The sequence below is a fragment of the Pseudorca crassidens genome, chromosome 3 (assembly GCF_039906515.1).
Source record: "Pseudorca crassidens isolate mPseCra1 chromosome 3, mPseCra1.hap1, whole genome shotgun sequence".
In the NCBI taxonomy this organism is placed as follows: Eukaryota; Metazoa; Chordata; class Mammalia; order Artiodactyla; family Delphinidae; genus Pseudorca; species Pseudorca crassidens.
In genome coordinates this window covers 100,504,226-100,527,768 of record NC_090298.1, presented here as the reverse complement: position 1 = coordinate 100,527,768, position 23,543 = coordinate 100,504,226, and the positions used below count along the sequence as shown (strand labels likewise).

At 36.4% G+C, this 23,543-nt stretch overlaps 1 protein-coding gene and 1 long non-coding RNA gene across 3 annotated transcripts in view; one reads left to right on the top strand and one right to left on the bottom strand.

Annotated features, from left to right (window-relative positions):
• The window catches only part of SRFBP1 (serum response factor binding protein 1), an 81,704-nt gene extending 72,584 nt beyond the window's left edge, over window positions 1–9,120 (bottom strand). For both annotated transcript variants that reach the window (XM_067731528.1, XM_067731529.1), the window contains exon 1: window positions 8,919–9,120. In XM_067731528.1, the coding sequence (XP_067587629.1) occupies window positions 8,919–8,954 (36 nt within the window). In that variant the 5' untranslated portion in view covers window positions 8,955–9,120. The remainder of the gene's footprint in view (window positions 1–8,918) is intronic.
• On the top strand, window positions 9,058–13,107 carry LOC137221600 (uncharacterized). The gene is made up of 4 exons (XR_010942073.1): window positions 9,058–9,190; window positions 9,751–9,896; window positions 10,022–10,144; window positions 12,645–13,107. It is a non-coding gene; the product is annotated as an uncharacterized lncRNA (long non-coding RNA).
• Window positions 13,108–23,543: the final 10,436 nt, after the last annotated feature.

Genomic DNA, 23,543 nt, shown 5'->3' with positions numbered 1-23,543 from the left:
ATTCCATTTCTAAAACCATCAATTCAAATACTCTGCACTGAGATCACAACTTCTTTCAGCTTGCTTGTTCAACCCCACCCACCATAATGGTCTTCGAGTTTACTGGAACCACTAGTTCACTGACCCCTATACATTCTCTCAAATGATTAGTCCTTTTCTTTTTAATTTTCCTTCTCTTATCCAGTTTAGGTACATAATCAACACCTGCCAATACCTTAAACTCATCCCTCTGGTTAGCAATCCCTCTAGTGAACCCTGGATAAAAACAACATTCTGAGTTCTTTTATCACAGTACCCCAAGAGCCAGGAAATATCTGAGGCATTCTATCTACTAGATATTCATCATAACTAACCTCAAATGGGTCCTTACACTTCCTAGCAATACTATTATACATATATATTTTGGTCAATTCACTTTATAATGACTATTTTAAATCTGTGTCTGCTTTCCTAAAACATCTAACCTTTCTCTTCTCTCTTTTTCAATTTCATGGAGAAAATAAACATCAGATGGGAAACATCGTCTTTCTACTACTATGAATGTAAATTTACTTGCATCACCCATCCTCCTCTATTAATAAAGTTACAATATAAGAAATATCCCTGAACTTTTCTGAGGTTAATCTTTTAACTGTATTTTGGATCCCATCCTCTTCTGCCTTCCTATAACCCTTACTACAAACTATCCATTTACTCTAGCATTGTCAATCTCTTAAATGGATGTTTTCCACTAATCTTTAATCATGTTTGAGTCATTTTCATTAAAGAAAAGACAAACAAAACATCTCAGTACAAAGTTCACTAGAAGCACCCTCTCTCAACTGCCCCAGAGTCAAGCTTTTGGAGATGTTCAAACTCACCATCTCCTTATCTGCATGCCACATAAAAATTCCCATCAGTCTACTGAAAGCTGTCAAAATGATTTCTAGAAGTCACCAATGATGTCTACAAGTCCCTGAATCCAACAAGAATTTTTCAGACTTCATTTTGCTTGAAGTCTCAGCAGCATTTGATACTGCTGAACACTTTCTCCTTCTTGAAATACTCTCCTTTTGGTTTCCATAACAGAATACTATCCTGGTTTTCCTGCTTTTTCTCTAGCTACTTCACTTTGGTCTTCTATGAAGGCACATCCACCTCTAATCAGTCTTGAACTGATTAGGCCAGCTCTTCTTTTCAAGATATACTTTTTAGCCCTAAGTGATCTTATGTGTGTATACAGTTTTAATTTGCCACCTAAACAAAGATGACTTGAAAATTCCTACCTTTACATGAGATCTCCACTTTAGCTCCAGACCTAAATGTGTAACTACCTACTTGACATTTCAAGTATGCTTAAAAAATCACCTCCAACTCACACCTGAACCCACGTTCTTCACTCCCAACTGGATCCCTTTTTTGGTGTTTCATATTTAAGGGAATAGAACAATCCTTTCAGTTATAAACCTAGGCTCATTATAGGTAGCTTTCTTTTCTAAATCCCTCACAATGAATCTATTATCAAGTCCTGATAATTTTATTTCCTAATTACCTCTCAAATTGTACCATTTTTCTTCTATCTTGACTTCTTGGCTCTCTTGGCTGAGTTACTGGCAACTGTTTTCTCAATATCCATTCCTGCCCTTCTCCAATCAGTTACCCACAACTCAATCAGAATACATTTTTTAACACTTAGATCCAATTGCTCTTAGAATGGCCACATGGGCCATCTTTTACTCCATCCTCACCATGCTTATAACTACCACCAAATCTTTACACCTGCTGTTTTCTCTGATAGGACTGCTTTCTCTCCATGTTAGCTTAACATCTTATCTTTCTGATTTTGGCCCAACTGTCATTTCTCAATAAAGTGTCTCCTGGCCTCCCTCAGGGGTCAAAAAGTGCTTCTAGAATTATCATGACACTTATTTTAAGTTTAATATTTTACTTTTAATCTGATTATGCTTAATGTGTCTTTCTCCCACTAGGTTATAAACTCCACGAAGGTCAAATATCTGGTTTTATTCAACATTGCATCTTAACACCCAGCATAGTAGATGGCATACAATAAGTGTGTTCAATAAATATTTGTTAAGCAAATGACCAGAAAGGGAGCAATACTCACTTGTTCATTCACTGTTTCAAAAGAGTAATATAATAACAGAATGTAGAGTAATCAGATTTCCACTAGATATGTTAACCTCTTTGAAATTTGTTTCAAAGTTAGATCTACTTAGGAAAAAAATCATACTTGCATAAACAAAAGCCATTTAGACAAGGTTTAAGTGGAAAAATGAATTGCTACATTTCATAAGCGGCATAATAGGGGGTTATGATACATTTTTTGAAAGTTAAGTCATTCATAAAATAAATAGCAAGTAATAAATTATGCATTAAAATATAGTAACAAATATTTCTAATTGCTGTAACCTGTAGGTGCATGACATGATTATATACTATTTGCTAACTGCTCTTAACCAAACTTGATTAATAAATTGCAGTGGGCAGAACTGGTCCTCAGTTACATTTCAATCTTGGGAAAGCTAGACTCCAATTTTAAAATTCCAATTTAAGAAGTACTATGTTTGTCATTACTGCATAAGGGAATTCTGAAAAGCAAAGGGAATGCTTCATGTATTTAGTTTCATGCCAATGCCAAAAAATGCTTTTCTAGCTTATTAACTTTTCCAGTATTTGTTAAGCTTAATATACTAAAAAAATAAGTATATTCACTTCATGTAAAAATGAAACTATTACTTTTATTTTCCTCACACTGCCTGCCCCAAACACCTAGCTTTCTCCAAGCATTTAAATTTATTTTTGTAAAACTGACAAACAGCTACCAGTAGCCTTTTAGTTAGGATTTAAAAGGTTGCCAATTCATTTGTTACCCAGGAATTATGAAGCTGGTTGACAGATAACCCAGATGTCAACAAATAGGCCTAAAACACTCAGTATTGCCAGAAGGCCAATGTACTGCTTAAGGGCAACATGCTTTGGTGAATTCTTCAACCAAAAGCAAATAGAACTGTCATTGTTAGAAATGTGAAAAGAGTATAATATTGTTCAGGAGGAAAAGAAGGAAAGAGAAATAAAGTAAGCAAGGACAAAACAGGCAGAATAATGAAATGTGCTGAAAGAGAAGAGACAAAATGAAAAAGAAGTGGAAGGGAAGAGTTTGAAGTCAAAAATAGAAGGACAAAACTCTGTAGGTCATCATTAGCAAGACTGATAAGCCCAAGCTGAGTGCTTCCAAGCTGCAAAAGAATGCATTTAATAATCTATAAGAGGACAAGAAAAAGAGGTAAGACACACACATCCACACCCACACAAAATACATGCACTGAAAATGAGGTGTCGCCTAAAACCTAGGCATAGAGATGCCCTCAGTTAACCTGGCGAAATCTGAACACAGTAATGCAACCTGGATCAACTCTTAGGTAGACAGTACAAAAATACAACCATAAATAAATAAAAAGCTAATATACCTGACTGGGAAAAGAACATGTGAACATATGGGCAAGAGTCAACTTAAAACACAGGAAAGGGAACCACAAAGAGCAAAAGCTGGCAGTGTCTGAATCAAGAAGATTCCAAAGAAAGGTTCCCCAGCTCAAAGACCTGGGAACTCCAATTTGTACTGGAATAACTCAATTATGGGGGCAGATGTATCACAGCCCAACACTGAATCATGCACCTGAAACCCTTTTTGTGGCTCTGTACTTCAAGTAGCTCCTGTGGATCAGTAGACAGGAAAAGAATGTGTCTTACAATGTGAGCATTAGTAGCCACATTAGATATATTTCTCAATAAACTAGTTTTGTTATGTATATGGTCTCTTAAAAGTTTATGGTTGATATGAATTTGCTTTTGAGAGAATACTTTTTTGAGAATACTTTTGGGGTGACAACAATAGCAAGTTTCTGATCTACAAAGCTGAGAGCAAACTTTGGTTCACAGACAAAAGTAAACGTAAATGTTACCTTGAAATGAGTCGTAGTTGGCTATCTGCTAGCCAATTAGCCAACCTCTTTTGGTAATGTACTAACTTTGCTACACATATGAATTAACTTATAACAAAAACCCATGGTTATTAGAAAACAATTATTCTAAGAGCTAGTTGCTCTAGAGAAGCCTGCAGTGCTAAGAAAAATCTGAGTGTATCTCTGTTTCTTAGAATATATTAAAACTTCTGCTTATTCATTACCCACCTGTCAGACTGGCAAATACAAAACAATATGACAACACATTCTGTTTGTGAGACCGTGAGGAAACAGGCACTCTCATACATTGCTGGTAGGAATGCAAATTGGTATACTCCTTCTGGAGGAAACTCTGGCAACACCTAACAAAAATTCTACTTCTAGAAATCTGTCCAGAAGACATACCTCCAGCTATAGCAAAAGGCTATGCACAAGACTATTCAATGCAGCATTTTTACAAAATGTTGCATAAGAGATAAAATATTGCATATAAATAAAGCATAAGCAATGTACCATTTTAGATCAATGCAGGAAATCTGCATGTATTATGGATAAACACTGTTGGGTGAAAAAAATAACTTTTTGAATTATACATATGATACTGCATTTATCCAGTATGATACCACACATGCAAAGTGTAAAAATATACAACACAATACTATACACTGGGTATGAATATGAAAATTATAAAAAATACCTATGAGAAAACACACTGAATGAGTAATACTTCTAAGGTGTAAAAGAAGCTGGGTGGAATTAAGCATTACAATATGGCAAAATATTGACACTTGCTAAATACAGAAAACAGATTATAAGGACATTTGTTTTATCATTTTCCATATGTTTGAACTATTTCATAGTTAACAATATTAATTACAGGTTTATACAGAGGACTTCTAATTTGGCCATTTGGATGATAATTTACTACTGAATTATACTTTTTATTTCTGACGAGCAACAATTTTAAAATTCTAGAGTGCTTGGTGATTATCTACAACTTGAGCATATGCTGCCACCTAGCAAAACTTCCCAGAATTGTTTAACAACCAAACAGAAAATGGTTCTCTTCTGAAGGATGAACCCTAGTTTACTACTTCAGTAAAGAATTATTAAAAAGTATCACATATTTAATTATGAAACTGGAGCTTTGCAACTTCAGAAGCACGTACAAACACAATTCTTATCTTTTACAAATACGTAAAGGCAAATCATTTTGTTCTCTGGCATTTTAGTTTCTACCTTTACTATCTTGCAGGACATGGAAAGCAATTTTCTAATGAGCTTCTTAATAATTTGCTATCAAGAATAAAATAATGTCAGTTTCATACAGAAGCCTTTGGCCCTACTGTGGAATTAGAGTACCAGATTAGAATGTTTCACCTCCTAATTCTGATTTTATATATCACTGCTGCCTAAAGAAACAAATGACTGAAGGAAACCCAACTCTAGTTTTCCAAATTCTTTACTCATTAAATGCTTACTGTTGTTTTCAATTGTGCATCCCTTCTCTGGTTCTAATGGAAAGGGAGAAAAAAGTCTTCATTTAGCAGATTTCTCCCCCTCATCTTAACATTAGGTGATTCAAGTTGAGTTAGCCATACTTTTCCTGCCCAGCAAGTATATGGTACTTATTATACACAAGGTACTATGTTAAACATTAGGGAAGCTGCTATAATAAATCAATTAAATATTCTCTCTTCAGAGTCCACATGAGTGCTTGTGAAGATAAAATATGCAATAAATAATCATAAGATAAAGTAAAAAGTAATACTTTATTTTTAAAAAAAAGTAAAGGTAGAATTTTACATTATTTCAGAAGAATACATGTATTTTAAGAACCTAGAGCCAGGAAGTGTGTTATAAATGTCAGCCTTTAGCCCTGGAAAATTATTTAAAAAAACAGAATTAGAGCTGAAGACATTGAAAGTTAGCATAATATAATAGTTGTGTCTGCAAGCTGGCTTTTATCTTCACAAAAGACATTTTGGGAAATTAAATATACTGTAAATTAGCTGGCCACATAACTTTTTAAAAGAAAAGACTATAATTAAAAATTATGGAAAAAGGATTCCAATCAAATTAATCACAGATATGAGTACCAATATTCCAAAGATAATACCAGAGATTTACAAATTTTTGCAAATGTGATAAAACCTATGAAATATTTCGCCCTCCCCCAGAGACAGGCTAAATACAACAAATTACACATAATTTCAGGCAGTTATACGATCCCTGAAATTCATTCCTGAATCTCAGTTAAGGAGACCTAATTTAAGTTATTAAGGATCATAAAAATGATGCCTCAAGTTTCTCATTTAACAGACAGGCACTGAGGATATGATGGTGAGCGAAAATTTAGTCAGGTTGAGGGCATAAGAAATCTCTCTCACATTCACATGCCCCACACATTAAGCAATTCTTACACATGCTAAAAAGAAGTAAATAGTGCTACAAAAGCTTACAAAAGGAGTAAATGAAAGTCAAGAAGCATTTCCCTGAGAAAGTGACTAAGTAGAAGTATAAAATGTACTGAGAGGAAAAGGAGCTGTGGGTAAAAGGAACAGCAAGTGCAAAAGATCTGGAGAAGGCTATGCTAGATAGTGGAGGAAAGCCAGTGTGGCTGAAGTACACAGCCTGAGGGCGGTGAGGGTAGTGGTATAACAGTGGAGACTGGCTTTGTGTAGATTGGTCTTGACCAAAAGCAACAGGAAGCCACCAAATCAGTTCTAAGCAAGGAAACACATGATTAGATTTGTTTTGAAGAGAGCACTCCAGCTATACTAGAGAGATGAGATGAGAAAACAAGTCAAAGTAGCTGGGAGGCTAGGATAGTAGTTCTGCTGGGAGATATAACTTGGACTAAGATGGGGTGATGATGGAAAAGTAATGGAAAGATAGAAAGATAACAGTGAATTTAAACTCTTTTTCATATATATTTCTTCCACGAAGAAGTTTTAATTCATTTCTTTTACCAATTTTCTATGAGATGACTTTTCTTAAGTTCCATGAGCTATTTTACAGTAATACATTAGCCATTTATCTGTCATACTGCTGGATTTTTTTTCTAATTGGTTGTCCCGTTTTTCCCCCTTTGTTTTTCAATTTTTATGTAAACAACTGTTTTTCCCTTAGTAGTGTTTCTCCCATTAATTTTAAATTATAACACTTTTCTTCCACCATCTCCACTTTCTTCTATCCTTTTTTTTCTACCTTCATATTAGAACATGTAAGGTTTACTTCAGTGTGGGATGTACAAACTTCCTAATTGGATAAGTTCATTCAATCATCCAGCGAACAGTTACAGACCACATATGTTGCAGGTGACAGACATACACACCAAAAAAGAGAAACAGGTAAACAAGTGTTTTCAGAGTAGAAAGCATCCTGGTTGCATAGACACCTAGCCCAGACTGCGGTGAATTAGTGAAGACTTCCTAAAGGCCAAATTTTAACTGTTTTGAAGAGGCCTGGAAACTAGTGGAAAAAGAAAGAGCCTTAAGTGAAGAGTGGGGTAAATGACTGTCACCACTCCTTTCACAGTAATTTCGAAATTGAACAGGAAGTTCACTAGTATTTCCAGTGAATTTCCAAGGACATCACTCCGATTAAGATCTTTTATACCTCCTAGGGAATCTAATGGAAAAATAAACCACCAAATGCTTTCTGTAACTAGCACAAGCTTAACATATGTTTATCAATATAAACACCTTCAAGAGTTCTCCTCTTCGGTATACCCTGTTCTCCACTGTCAAGCGAAACCCAGACTTACTAACCTGGTAATAAGGCAATAATACATTTCAGCTTTATTTCCTATTTTATCCCACAAGTTCTCATCAGTAGAGAGTTATCTACTACTATACAATCCAAGGGGATTCCCACTCCCATTCTTTCCTCACTTATACTGGTCCCTCTGGTTAGAACACCTTCTTTCTCCATCACTGAATTCCTGAATGCAATCCTGTGTAGGACCCTTAAAGACCAAGAACAAGTATACTCATTTCATCTTGCCCTCTTTGGAAACTTTTCTGCACTATGTAACTTTTTTCTGTGAGCATTATCCTGTATCATTGATGAACGGTGCTTAACCTTTCCTACCTCAGAACAGGTTGCTTACAGAACTGTGTAATATGAACAGTGGCTTGCTCACAGCAAACTCATATATCCACTGAATAAAAATGGCGAATAATTTCCTTTGCTGTAGTTGTGAGGTCCTCATTTGATTCCCGCTTTTCCAGCTTACTTTAAGTCTTTGATGACTATGACTTCCTTGAATACAAGCAGAAACCAGAAAGGAGAAAATGACAGAAATGTAACCTGGTGACATGTAATGGTGGAGATGATGAGGGCAAACGTCTGATGAGACTGGATTTAAAAGGAGAGATGAAAACTTGTGGACAGCAAGTATTAAAGTTTTGCTGTAAATGGAAGCACAGAAATAGGACAGTAGCGGAAAGAAGAAATGAGGTACTGAGCGAGCGTACATCCTTATAAATGATACGGTCTCATTCAAGATGAACAATTTCTTAGGAAAAGCTACAGCTCTCAATCTCTCCCTTTCATTTTCTGCAGTCAACAAAAGGCAGGAAATATATACTGAGAGTTTACTGTCAGGCACTGTGCAAACACTACGTACTCCAGTTAATTTAATTCTCACTCCAGCCTTGTTGGGAAAGGTACTATCATGAGCTTCGTTTTACAGATGGACACTGAATAAAGAGATTAAATGATCTTCCCAAAGTACCACAAATAAAAACTCATGAGGACTGAAGGCCAGAGACACTTCACCTAGAAACCAGGGGGTAGGAGGGTGGGGGTGGGGAGTTACGGTTGTCAGTCTCTGAGTTCCGGAAAACTCACCTGACTCCCGCCTCGCCCAGGCCCCTCAAAATGACGCAGCAAAGCTGTTCTGAGGGCCCTAAAGGTCAGTCCCACACGTTTCTAGACCCCGGTGCTCACCTCGTTATTGAGGTTCAAAGTCCCCGGCTGGTCCATGGTAGCTCTAAGAAGTTCCCCGGCTGCCCGCACGTGAACTGCATCGGCCGGAACGCTGGTGCGTTGCCGCGCCCCTCCAACGGCGGCCTCGTTGGCCCAAAATTCATCCGCCGACTGCTTCAGCCGAAGCGCGAGTAAAAGGTACACCGACTCTGAGGTGAAGGACGGAAGTGACGAATAACAACTTCCTGCGTGGGGTGCTCCCCGTCTGATTTGCGCGTTCCTATGGAAACTAGGTAGGGGGCCGGTGGCAAAGAGGGCGCTCCAGAAGCCGTTACCTTGTTTAGAAGTTTTTCAAGATGCTAATTTTCTTATATTCGTTCGCAGAGTGGGTCCAGCTGTGTAAGGACCTTGTTTTTCGTGTCTCAATGGGAGTGAAAGCCTTTATGAAATGATCACTTGAGCGACCAATTTTGCTCCGAATTTTTATCTAGCGTTTGTGAAGATTTTTGCGCTTCTAACAAACACATCTGTTAGATTCAGCTTTTTTACCAGCCTCACTTTATAGCTCAAGCATGGACATATTTTTCTGCACACTGTAAGAAGGTCTAATGAGCTTATAAAACAGAACCAGGATGCACATTTCATGCTGCCTGTGAGATTGGCTGTTTTGAAGTATTAGGCTGCGTGTAGAGGACACATGAGGGACTGAGTCGAGTTAAATAACATATTAATAGTTAACACCTGGTAGTATAGAGCTTTAAAATGGGTCAAGTGCTGGGACAAACACTTTGCGTGAATTATCTCCAAAATAGTCAAATCCAATGAGATAGGAAATATTATTCTTATTTTACAGGTTTGGAAACTAACTTTCGAGGGGCCAAGTGTCTTGTCAAGAGTTGCGCAGCTGGAGCCGACCACTGCTACAGGATTCCAGGGCTGGTTACATAATCTAAGGGGCCCAGTGCAAAATGAAAATGCAGGACCCCCCCCATTCAAAAAGTAGGAAAAAGTTTCTTCTTTTCTTCCGTGGTGTCTTTTGACCTGTCATGTGCTTTCTATTTGGTATTTAGTGTGATGCTCCCTCAAGCACAGGGATGCCATGGGGCTAGTGCACATCTTCACAGGTGCCTGGGACCCATGCTTGAGGACTCAGGGAGGAGTGCCTGTACTGGACCAAGATGGCAGTAGTTGCTGGGCAGAGACAGGGAAGTAGGAAGCCAGAGAACCCAAATGGAAGTATGTAGCAGGTAAGACCACACTTGACCTGAGACTAAGCCGTTGACATATGTTTCATTGTCCCACTGGATTTCACTTACAAAACTCAAATTCACAGATAAACTTATTAAGTATTTCAAGACTGTGTGGAAAGTAAATTTAAGCCAGGCCCACTTCTGAGCTTCTGTCCAGGAAGACAGTCCTGTGCAGGGCCAATGCTCTTGACTCCTGATTCTGTACTCAATTTACAATAACTCAGTCTTGTGTTTGGATTGGTATTCTTCAGTGTGTGATTTGGGCAGAATTGGATTAATGCGTGACTTCTTGTTTGACTAGCGTTGCATAAAGGTAGTTTTTGCATTCATAAATCATACGCTGAATTTTAATTGTCTCCTTATTCAGCTACTTCTCCTCATTAAAACTGATCTCCTGGAGTGCAGGGGTTTTTCACCCCAGGTGGCTAGTAGGCACTTCATACATAAATACTCAGGAAAGATTGTTTTAAAGATAAATGTAGAGCTTTATGGAAAATGTGTCTTCTAATTTAGGAGAAAGGTGTTAGTATGATTCCATAATGCTTCAAAAAATGTATTAATATGAAGTTTGTCTATAGCTCTTAAAGACTCTGTAATGTTTTCTCTTCACCACTCCTCTTGTTCTCCAACATCTCATTTCTCTAGCCAGCACAGTCTCTTCAGGCTCAGCATTTGTTTTCTACCTTTTCTTAGCAGAAGCTCTCTCCTTTGCTTATGATGCTCCCTTTGCCAGATCGGCTTTCTCAAGTGCTACTTTTCAAGACAGGTTCACATTCTATACATCCTTTTTTAAGAATGGTCTTCATAGCCCCTAACAGAAGTTAATTTTTCTCATCAGCAGTTCATTCTTATATTATTTACAATATTCTGCTTTAATTTGAAATTTCTTATGTACTGTCTACTCTTTTACATGATAAGCTCTCAGCAACTTTAGATATTCATTTTTAAAGTGACTCGTAGTTTTTCATTGTACCTGATATATCACTTAAATATCAATCCATCTCTGTCTTTTGATGTTACAACCTCAAAAATCATTTTGATTCTTTACAGGGGTGATTCTACTAACTAATCTGCTTTCATTAAGCTATACACATGTCCTCTAGGAATAATAATGCATTTGTGTTCATCAGGCTACAAGTTTCTCTAGAAAGCAACACCTGCCCCTTTTATTCCTGAAGGGCTGGTCCTGGATCATTTAAATGCTGTCAGAGATATGAAACAACAAAACTACTATCATTAAAAGCAACTGGTATAAGATGTTTTTCCTCTTTATTGCAGTGTTACATTTAGTGGAAGTAAGGATTCGCAAGCATATACAATAGGGACTCAAGTTTTCCAAATTCAAACTTCTTAAGACTTTCTCAAATCCCACTGTACTTGTCTACTCAGGCTACAACAAAATACCACAGAATGGGTGGCTTAAACAACGGAAATTTATTTTCATACAGTTCTGGAGGCCAGAAGTCCAAGATCGAGGTGCTATCATGGTTGTTTCTCCTGAGAGTTCTCTTCCTGGCTTGCAGAAACAGCCTTCTTGCTGTGTCCTCACATGGCCTTTCCAATGTGCATAGCCGGAAGAGCCTTCTCTGATGTCTTTCCCTCTTCTTATAAGGATGCCAATCCTATTGTATTAGGGCTCCACCCTTACGACCTTGTTTCACCTTAATTGACTCCCTAAAGACTTTATCTCCAAACCTCATTATATTGGGGATTAGAGTTTCAATATATGGAGACACAATTCAGTCTATAACACCCACGTTCTTTGAAAAAAGGAAATTACCTCAAAAGTAATATTCTCCTTATCTAACATGCCTGATGACTGACATTTCTATCATTTTGCACTTTCAAAAATTATAATCATACATTTCTAGATTACAACTAAACTCATGGATGTTTAGCATTCAGAATAGAATTGAGGAATAGACCCATGCATATATGGACAACTGATTTTCAACAAAGTTGTAAAGATAAGTCAGTGGAGGAAAGGTAGCCTTTTCAAAAATTGTGCTGAAACAATTGGATACTCATATAAAAAATTAACTTTGACCCACATCTCACACCAAATACAAAACAAAAAGCCTAAAATGTATTATACACCTAAATGTAAAGCACAAAACTGTAAAACTTCTAGAATAAAAGATAGGACAAAGACGTTGTGACCTAGGGTTAGGCAAAGATTTCTTGGATATCAGAACAAATGCAGAATCCATATAAAAATGCACTGATAAACTGGACTGAATCAACATTAAAACTTCTCTTCAAAATGCACTGTTAAGATAGTAAAAAGATAAGCTCTACATGTAGAAGAAAATTTTGCAACTAACATATTTTATAAAGGACTTTTATCTAGAATATGTAAAGAACTCTCCAAACTCAATAAGGATAAAAAGAACCCAATAAAATAAGTGGCCAAAAGATCCAGACAGAAAATACACTTAAAAAGATATGTGGGACTTCCCTGGTGGTGCAATGGTTAAGAATCTGCCTGCCAATGCAGGGGACAAGGGTTCGAGCTCTGGTCCAGGAAGATCCCACATACTGCGGAGCAACTAAGTCCGTGCACCACAACTACTGAGCCTGCACTCTAGAGCCTGTGAGCCACAACTACGGAGCCTGCATGCCACAACTACTGAAGCCCGCACACCTAGAGCCTGTGCTCCACAACAAGAGGAGCCACTGCAATGAGAAGCCCGTGTACCACAACAAAGTGTAGCCCCTGCTCACCGCAACTAGAGATAGCCTGCATGCAGCAATGAAGACCCAATGCAGCCAAATATAAATAAATAGTTTAAAATGGCTAAAATGGTATATTAAAAAAAAGATATGTAGATAGCAAATAAGCACATGAAAGTATGTTCAACATCATCAGGGAAAAGCAAGTTAAAACCACAATATGATACAGTTACACACCTAATAGAAGAGTTAAAAAGTGATCATAACAAGTGCTAGTGAGGATGTGGAACAACTGGAACTCTCAAGCATCATTTGTGGGAATATAGAATGGTAGGATCACCTGGTAACTGAGCCCACTGCAGCAGCATTCACAGTATCCAAGACATGGAAGCAATCTAAATGTTCATCTGTGGATGACTGGATAAAGAAAATGTGTTATACACAAACAATAGATTGTTATTCAACTTTTAAAAAGAAGGAAATTCTGCCATTTGTAACTACATGAATGAACCTGAAGGACATTATGTTAAGTGAAATAAGCCAGACACAGACAGACAAATACTACATGATACCACTTATATCAGGAATCAAAAGCTGTCAAACTCATAGAAGCAAAGAATAGAATGGTGGTTGTCAGAGGCCCGAGGGAGGGGAAAATGGGAAAGTTATTAGTCAAAAGGCACAAAGTTTTAGTTATACAAAATAAGTAAGTGCTGTGGATTTACTGTACAGCATAGTTCTCAGTTAACCATACTTTATTGTATACTTAAAATTTTGCTGAGAGGACAAATCTTAAAAGCATTTAAGTGTTTTTATCATCACACAAATAATGATAGAGGGGGCAGGAAGAAACTTTTGGAGGTGATGGATATGCTAATGGCACAGATTGTGGTGATGGTTTCATGGTGTATGCTTATCTCCAAAGTCATCAAGTTGAAAATATTAATTATTTACAGCTTTTTGTATGTCAATTATACCACAATAAAATGTTTTTTTCTTTTTAAAAAAAAGCTATGGGGTTTAAAAACACAAATGTTACACCTTTCTCTTACTTGAATAAGTGGTAAAGAGAAATTATTATTGGCAAACCTGTCATTTTTTCAGCATATCATTTACAATCTTTAGTACTTGAGCTATTATTAGTAATTCACCTCACAACAGATTCCAACACAACTGTTTCAATCCCAGCTTACAACCACTGCATTAAGTTTCTCCGTTATTCTGGCTCTGCATTTTTTTTTTAATTATATATATACTTTTTTGAATTTTATATTTTTATACAGCAGTTTCTTATTAGTTATCCATTTTATACATATTATTGTATATATGTCAGTCCCAATCTCCCAATTCATCACTCCCCGCCTGCCCCCCACCCCCCACCCCACCCCTTTCCCTACTTGGTGTCCATACATTGGCTCTGCATTTTCAATCCTCTATCCCCTGGATGGCAGTCTTCTCCACATTTCACATTACAGTTGAAACTTGGCATCTTAAAGAAATCAATCTGAATGAATGGCTTACGATAGCATTTTTGAATTAGAAGGAAAATAGATGGATCTATCAGACTTTATATATATATTTTTTATTCAAACAGAAAGTCACAAAAATTATAATCATCTTCATCAGTTCACTCAGTCCCATGTAATTAATTTTTTTTTATCTTGATCTTTTGTTAGCGCTTTTATGAATTCATCAGTTTTCCATTAGAGTTCTGAAAATGCTTATTCATTCAGTTCAGCAGTATAGTCAGAAACCAGAAACCAGTACTTGTCAGAGTCTTTTCCATGAATTCCTTGAAAATGAAGCCCTTTTATAGGAACATTTTTGCAAAAGCATCAGTACACCCAGAACTCTCTGTAAATGACAAAAGACTTGAAAATGACCACGGTTAAAGATTTGATGAAAGTTCATAATAATGCAATTGACAAGGAAATTTAGTTATTTCTGAGATATACATTTTAAAGTAATAACTAGAATTATGACTTATTACACCAGAACATATAAGATTTTTAGGAATTTCATGTAATGTCTGAAACATTTATATTAACATATTTCCATACAAATAACCCAAAGAAAGTTTAGTATTAGTTTTTTTTTTTGAATTTTATCTTTTTATTTTTTTATACAGCAGGTTCTTATTAGTCATCAATTTTATACACATCAGTGTACAGACTTGATATTTTTAATGTCTAAGATTAACTTCTCAGGTTTCAATTTTTGACTTGCAGTGAATTCCTAAACAATAATAAACCCTCTAATTGAGCTACTAATCGATTTATGTAAGATTCAAAGTTTTATATATATAACGCACCGAAGGGTGTAACTAGTTACTGTATAGGAGACAAGTAGTTGGCAACTTACTAGGCTAATATGTTTCCTAAATCAATCTTCTAACAGATTATTTTTTGCCTAAATTTCATGTCAATGTTTATGGAGTGTTTTGGTTAGATTTGTTACTTTATATCTCTAGGAAATTTAAAGAAAAGTTTCTACTGTAGGAATTTTAGATCTTAAAAATTTTGAAATAGCTAGTTAATATTACATAGTCAAGTTTTATAAAATCTGAAGGGATGGAGCCGACACTTAGCAATTTAGCATTTTGGCCTAGAGCTTTGGCTCTGGAATCAGATGGATATCAAATTCTAATTCTATCTTTTAATAACTATGTGCCCTTGGGCAAATTATATTAACTCTCTGTGACAAGACTTCTTTTTTTTTATAAAAATGGGAATGGTAAAATGAAAACACAATGTAGAGTTCTTGAATATTTACCTCTCAATAATTTAATCTGCTATTATTTTCCATTGTCTAATTTGATCTTGACAGTAACTTTGGGAGATAGGCATGGTACATATGAAGGATGCATGTCTTACGAATAACAAATATGCCTGAGGTCACAGAGGTAATAAGAGGGCAATCCAAGTATCTTGACATAAAATCACTGGTGGCAGTTTTACAACAACTCTATGATATGAATGTGTAAATTACATTAATAATTTATGACCACTATTCTTTCCCATTCACCTAATTATTTATTGATTTTTCAGCAATTAATGAGCTAAGGCACTTTATAAACTATAAATCTTAACATATATATGATTTATTTTTTTAAATTATTTTCCAATTATCCCAAGATAGGCTCAAGATTATGCAACAAAGCCGATAATATTTTAAAGCTAAGTTCAGAAAACATTATTAAAGCCCAATTCGGATTCATTTTCAATAAAGTGATTGGCTTTGATTCACTTAAATCAACATTTTTGACCATCTGTTTTGCAAAGCATGGTGCTAGGTTCAGTAGGAGATTTTGAAAAATGATTAAGACATTGTCCTTGTCCACGTTCACCATAGACTTACAGAGTAATAACTTTAATAATTCTAACACCAAGGCCAACTCAATATATTAAGTGCCAGAGAAAGAATATTACAGGGAAGTGAGAGCAATTTGATTAGAAGGCTTCCTAGAGGAGGTGGGTTTTGAGTTCTATTTTGAAAGAAGGGTGGGACTTCAATAGGCAGCTGTAGAATAGGGAGAAAATTCCTCAGCAGAAGAAATTAGTTAAATAAAAGCAAGGTAATAAAAGGCACTCTATTTCATAAATAAAGTAAAGCATCTAAAAGTTTTTTTATATACTCTTATTTAAAGTTTCCAAAAACATTGTTAGAAAGACGTAGAAATTAAAACCTTTTAAATTTCTTAAATATATCTCCCCTACACATACCTCTGAAAAAGGATGCTCTCTTAAGTTATTGAAATTTTTAAAAAGTGAAGCAAAATCTTTTGAGGCAAAAACCAAACTTCATGAATCATAATAGACTGGAAGAGGTGGGTTTTAAAATACCTGGGAATTTTCAGATTTGTAAATGAGTAATATTTAAAGGGAATTTTGCTGCAGTTATATTTAAACATAAAGATGGAAATTCGAGATAGAATGAAGTGAATGGTGTAAAAGCCAGTTCAGAGAAAACATTTTTAATTGAACATACCATCAAGAGCAAGGAATTTATAGCAAATATTTCTGGTTGCATGTCCATCAAGACCAAGACAGAGAGAAAATACGTAGCTTGGGAGTTAAATTTAGCAGGTCGTATAGCTTCTCCTTGAAGGAATTCAATGCCTTTTCTCTGGCAAGGATTAAGGTTAAAAAAAGAAAGTCCATTATTTTCCCCAACTCTTACTCAAGGTTCTTGAAAGTGCTGTCTCTGCTTCTTCAGTTTTTAGCTGTTGCATAGTTTTGGAATCCCCTTTTAAAACCCCACTGAAGATCTGCTGGTCAGAGTCACCAGTAACCTCCCAGGTACTCAACTGACCTTGGGGTACAAGATATCACCTCTTTTCTTTGCCAGCATTGACTCACCTGAATGTGTTGGCTGAGCCAGTGACTCCTTTCCTCTTTCATCTCCCCACATGTATCATTGTCCAAGCTAGAAATCTTGCCAGATAGATTTACCTATGTAGTGGCATTTCATACCAGACTTTTTTATGCCTGACCCTAGCCATATGAGCACTATTGATTCAACAAAGAATTACCCAACCCAAATGTCACTAGTGCTGAGATTGAGAGCTGCTAATCTACGTTCATGTCTGTAACAATCCATTTTATAGTGCAGTGAAGTACCAAGGGCCAGGCTGTGGGAGAGGTCAGGTCTGGGTACAAGAAATGAGGGAGGGTGCAGGGATTGGTCTGTGTAGAATTTTTTTTTTTTTTTTTTTCCGGTACGCGGACCTCTCACTGTTGTGGCCTCTCCCGTTGCGGAGCACAGGCTCCGGACGCGCAGGCTCAGTGGCCATGGCTCACAGGCCCAGCCGCTCCGCGGCATGTGGGATCTTCCCGGACACGGGCTCGAACCCGTGTCCCCTGCATCGGCAGGCGGACTCTCAACCACTGCGCCACCAGGGAAGCCCTAGAATTTTTTTTGATGTGGACCATTTTTAAAGTCTTTACTGAATTTGGTACAATATTGCTTCTGGTTTATGTTTTTTTGGTTTATTGGCCATGAGGCATGTGGGATGTTAGCTCCCTGACCAGGGATCAAACCCACATCCCCTGCATTAGAAGGTGAAGTCTTAACGACTGGACCGCCAGGTAAGTCCCTGTGTAGAATTTTAAACCAGTTATAATTCTGACTAAAAGTCAATCTGGTTTTATTATCACCATGCATTAGAAATTCTAAAAAAAAATTCAGTGATAAAAATTCTCCTCCCTGAACAAATATTTTATCAGTCTAAGTATAAATAACTAGTTCAGTTTTACTGTTAAGTTTTAAAATTATATATGTAGGCTTCAAAATTAGTAAAGTTTTATTAACTTTAATAAACATTGTATTCTATATGAAAGTAAGTTTGGAGCACTGCCAGTTATGCAGTAGGCCCCTGACACACGTAGACCTAGGGACACCTATTCAGTAATGAGTTTGTAATTGTTTGGAATCAACTGAGCTCACTTTTTGACACAGTTCATTTGCAATCTCTGTGATAGGACAAATTCCTGCATTTAACAGTGATTCAAAATAAACAATGATAGCTGTGTGTGATTTTTTTTTTTGAGTTATCTTGCTTTTTCTAGTGTGAGGTTTTAGATGAGGTTAATCTGACCAAAAAAGAAAAATCACAAACAGCTGGAATTATCCTGGAGCACTGTACAGTGAAACACCAAGCTTTAAAATCATTTCTTAAAGAGAGGCGTACAGAAAATGTGGGAAAGGATATTAACTATTTAACAACAATGACCAACAAAGTAAGAAAATGGACATTCATAGAGAAAAAAGAGTCAAATTTCAGAGAAGAATGCCAGGAGAAACAACAGAAGATGCTAGTATTACATTGCCATTAAAAATAGCAACATGTGAATGCCTTAATTGTTTCCATGAAGAATGGACACTTGTTCTAAAGCAATGGATCAAATAATGTCCATGTTTGTTATTATTCGGCCATTTTCTTTCACTTTTGCAAAAGAAGAAAAAATTTGTAGTTATAACCAGTGTTATAGAAATTTATGATGCATTTTATGGTGAAAATATTGTAGTGGAAGTATTTTTGACTGAAGAGCCATTTGAAACCACCAGCATACATTTTGAAGAAACAAAGACATGGATAGTATAACAATCTTTGGAATTTATTGTGAATCAGATTATTATAAAGTTTAAGTTTTTTTTTACTAGTTGCATATATGTTGCTTCATGTGAAAGAAACATAAATGTTAAAATTAGTTAAAAGTGCTCTTCGGGCTTCCCTGGTGGTGCAGTGGTTGGGAGTCCGCCTGCCGATGCAGGAGACACGGGTTCGTGCCCCAATTCGGGAGGATCCCGCATGCTGTGGGGCGGCTGGGCCCGTGGGCCATGGCCGCTGAGCCTGCGCGTCCAGAGCCTGTGCTCCGCAATGGGAGAGGCCACAGCAGTGAGAGGCCTGCGTACCACAAAAAAAAAAAAAAAAAAAAGTGCTCTTCAATTCTAAGTGAAGAGAAGTTGACAAATCTGGCTATACTATCTTGTAAATATGAATATGTGAAGAAGATCAATTTTTGATGGAGTTTTTGACACATATGCAGAAGTTTGGGCTTGAAAACAAAAACAATTATGTTATTATTGAATGCTGTGACAGACCAATATGTAGGAATAAATTTTACCTTTTTAAGACATTATTGACCAGGGGATTTTTGCAGAAACTAATGCCTGTAATGTGTCCCTGGTCAAAAATGTGTTAAAATATAGTTAAAAATCATTAGTATGTTTTCTTTTATATTTTTTATATTCCAGCATTTAATTAATCTTTTCAGTTTAAAATTTTTTTACTAAATGATTTTATATAGAAAATTCAATAAAAAATAATTTCACTGTGTGCTTTCTCTTCTGGCCATTATTTGTTGTTTCTTTTTACAACTTTTTCTGAAAATAATTTTTTTGTATAGAGAATAGTAATATAATTTGTTCTGGATGTACAATAGGTTATGCCATTGATGTTCTAATATCTGAGAGGTACTTGAAGTTGATATGTCTGAAACTATTGATAAATTCACTACTTACCCTTCATGAAGTCATGTTTAAAAAGCAAACAATAAGAACTCCTAATTCCAGTAAAGGGCATTATCATTCACACCATCATCCTTGACCTCTTCCTTCATTCAGTCCTCACTCCCACATAAATAGTCAATAATAACATTGTTTAGCTTCTCCTTCTTTCATCTCTCTCCTGAATCTCTTCATTTCTATCCACACAGCTGCTGATTTCAGTTAGGCCCTACCCTTTTCTCTCGTGGATTATGTAGTAGTTTCCCAAGTTGGCTCCCTGCCTTCACATTTACCACTATCTATCCATTCCTCACATTGCCAGGGATGTTTTCTAGATAACTAATCACATCATTCCCTCCATAAAACTTTCACTGGGTTTTCATTGCTTTTAGTATAAAAACCAAACTTCTTGGTATGGTATATCAGACTCTTTATGATTTGGTCTGTGATGACATCTACAGGTATATTCCCTGCTAAAACTTTATAGTTATAAAATGTACCCCCAAATTTTCATCTCTTTTAACATTTTCTTTTGGATATGTCATTGTAGATATGGATTCTTGGCCCAAAACACTTAACATTTCACTCCTCACGCTTGCCCAGGGGTCCATTTATCTACTTCTATATTTATCAGTCTGGATTACTTAACTCTGATGCCATTTTCCCACCAGAAACTGGTGTAATCTCAGGTTAGGTTTAGTCATATTTCTCATTTCATATACATTTTCATCATTGGTCAGGACAATATTCCTTTCTTATTTTAGTTATGTATTTCCTCTATCCACTCCTATTTCCACCCTTCACCCTGGTAAGTAACTATTCTATTATATTTAATATGTATCTTTTTTGAGGGGGCAGGTGTCTTTACAAAATGTGTATTACCTAATTCTGTTTTAAAATCTTCACATTCCACCATACGGATCAAACAGTCAGAAGCTCAAAAACATAGATAATTGTATGATGTTTGGACTTCCCTGGTTGTGCAGTAGTTAAGACTCCGCCTGCCAATGCAGGGGACACAGCTTCTATCCCTGGTCCAGGAAGATCCCACATGCTGCGGAGCAGCTAAGCCGTTGCACCACAACTACTGAACCTGCGCTCTAGAGCCCGTGAGCCACAACTACTGAGCCCATGTGCCACAACAACTGAAGCCCGCATGCCTAGAGCCCATGCTCTGCAACAAGAGAAGCCATCACAGTGAGAAGCCCGTGCACCGCAACGAAGATTAGCCCCCGCTTGCTGCAACCAGAGAAAGCCCGTGTGCAGCAACAAAGGCCCAACATAGACAAAAATAAATAAATTAATTAATTAATTAAAAAAAAGAAGTATGATGTAGTAAAAAAAAAATTAGGAAGGGATGAGTTTTGAGTATCTATTACCTTTGTTTCTAATGTTGTTTAATTATAAATTTAGATAAATTTTAATAATGGTTTTAAAAAATTTATTTATTTTTGGCTGCATTGGGTCTTCATTGCTGCACGTGGGCTTTCTCTTGTTGCGGTGCGTGAGCTTCTCACTGCAGTGGCTTCTCTTGTTGCAGAGCACCGGCTCTAGGTGCACGGACTCAGTAGTCGTGGCTTGCAGGCTCTAGAGCGCACGGGCTTAGTTGCTATGTGGCATGTGGGATCTTCCTGAACCAGGGATCAAACCCATGTCCCCTTCATTGGCCGGCGGATTCTTAACCACTGTGCCAGCGGGGAAGTTCCAATAATGGTTATGTTTTGCAACAGATTATATTCTTGGTTTTTTTTCCTCTTTTGGTGTATGTTTACTCTTTGAGGAATCTCATCTACCCCTAATGTTTCACCTTTCTTTTGAAACATTTCCCAAGTAATGTTCTATGCAATATCTCACGGCATTAGGTCTAGCTAGAAAAATAGTTCTATATTTAAATACATTTAGAATTTTCTGTGCGATTCATGATGTAATGTAACATTCATAATGTAAACTAAATCCTATGATAATTCTGAAGTAATGATCCTTCTCAACCATGTTTAAACTAATCCTTTCCAATACCATTGGAGTATAGATCACATCATGGTGCATTTATCAAATCTACTGAAACTGTGTATACTAGTTTGGGAAATATTGGCATAAAAGTTGATAACTTTCCAATGTATGTATCCAGTCCCTCCTGTCATGTGAACTCCAAGACTGAATTTCCAACTGTCTCTTACATACCCAGAGGTACTTCAAGATTATATAGTCCAATATTAGGCCTGTTGCTGTATCAATGACCTGAAGCCAAAGACCACCAACATACACTTATAGTTAAACAAGTTGAATTTATTACTGGTTACAGTGAGGGAAAATGCACAACATAGCAAAATGCAGGGTGTCTCACAAAGAGGATGTTAGAAAGATCTTACTGTTAGATTTTAGTTTAGTTTGAGTAATTTTGGAGAGGATCTAAGGAAGCAGGGACTAGCTCTAGATTGGGTGGTATCAGAAACAGAGAGCAGCTCTATTATTGAATATCTCAATACATTTTATGTTTAGGAGGGCTGGCTAGAGTGAGAATAAAGCTGTAATTGGTAAAGAAGTAGCAGTCATTTATTTTAGCTGAGGGAGGGGAATATTTAGTATTTTGTGAATTTCCCAATTCATCTTTTTGTCTTATTTAGTCATGGTTACAGAGTTATTGTGTTTGATATTCATGTTTGATGAGGTTGTTTATGTCTAAGAGCAGAACAACATGGCTTAACTTTTAGCATCAGAAGGACTTGTAATAACATTGGGAATAGGTGTGTATTAGAACAGGTCTCCAATATGAAGAGCTGTTTTGTCCTTTCTTAGATCCATTACAGTACTTGTTCTTTGTTTTGTATTATTTACTGGCACAACCTTAGTCATCCAAATAGGAAGCATATGGTTAACATTCATCTCTCATCTCTCGTACTCCTGACATTTTAGAGGATTATTAATCACCAATTTTACTGCTAATTATCCATGAAATGCCTTTCAAAATTATTCCTGCATCTCTTATCTCAATATCTAGATTCAGGCCCTTATTATCTCTTACCTGAAGAGTTGCAATTGCTAGCAAACAGATGTTCCTGATTCTAGTTTTATAGCTAATCATGTTATCCTCTCACTATTATCAAAGGTTTACTTCCCGAAACATAAATAAGATCATGTCCTTCCTCCATTTTACAACCTTAAATGGCTCAGTTTGTCTATACATTTTCTTATGCATGGTGTAAGTACCTATGCTGCTATTTAAGGCCCTTGACAATTTGGTATATCTTAACTTTAGATCTCACTTCACATCTAGTCCTAACTGTCATCATGTATGGTCTGTGCCCTAAAATTCATTCAGTAAATATTTATTGAAATTATTTATTACTAATTCTATAATAACTGTGACAGAGATTAAGAGTTTCTTCTATTACTTCTTTTCCTCATCTGATATTGTAAAAGAATCATTGATTTTTTTAAAGCTGGGACAACTAAAAATATATTCAGCCACCCAGGGTATAGATTCTGTGTTAGCCTCCTTTACAGATAAGCTAGCCACCTTATCAATTTCTGACCAAAGGGTTATAAATGAAAGTGGTTGGTAGCTTATGTTAAAGTGAATGTGCCTCTTGCTGTGCCTCCTTACTACTGGCTGGAATGTTGACATAATGGTAGGAGCTCCAGCAATATTTAAGAACATACAGATGAAGGCTACATAAAATAATGATGAAGTCAAAATTTGGAAGGAGTTTGGGTC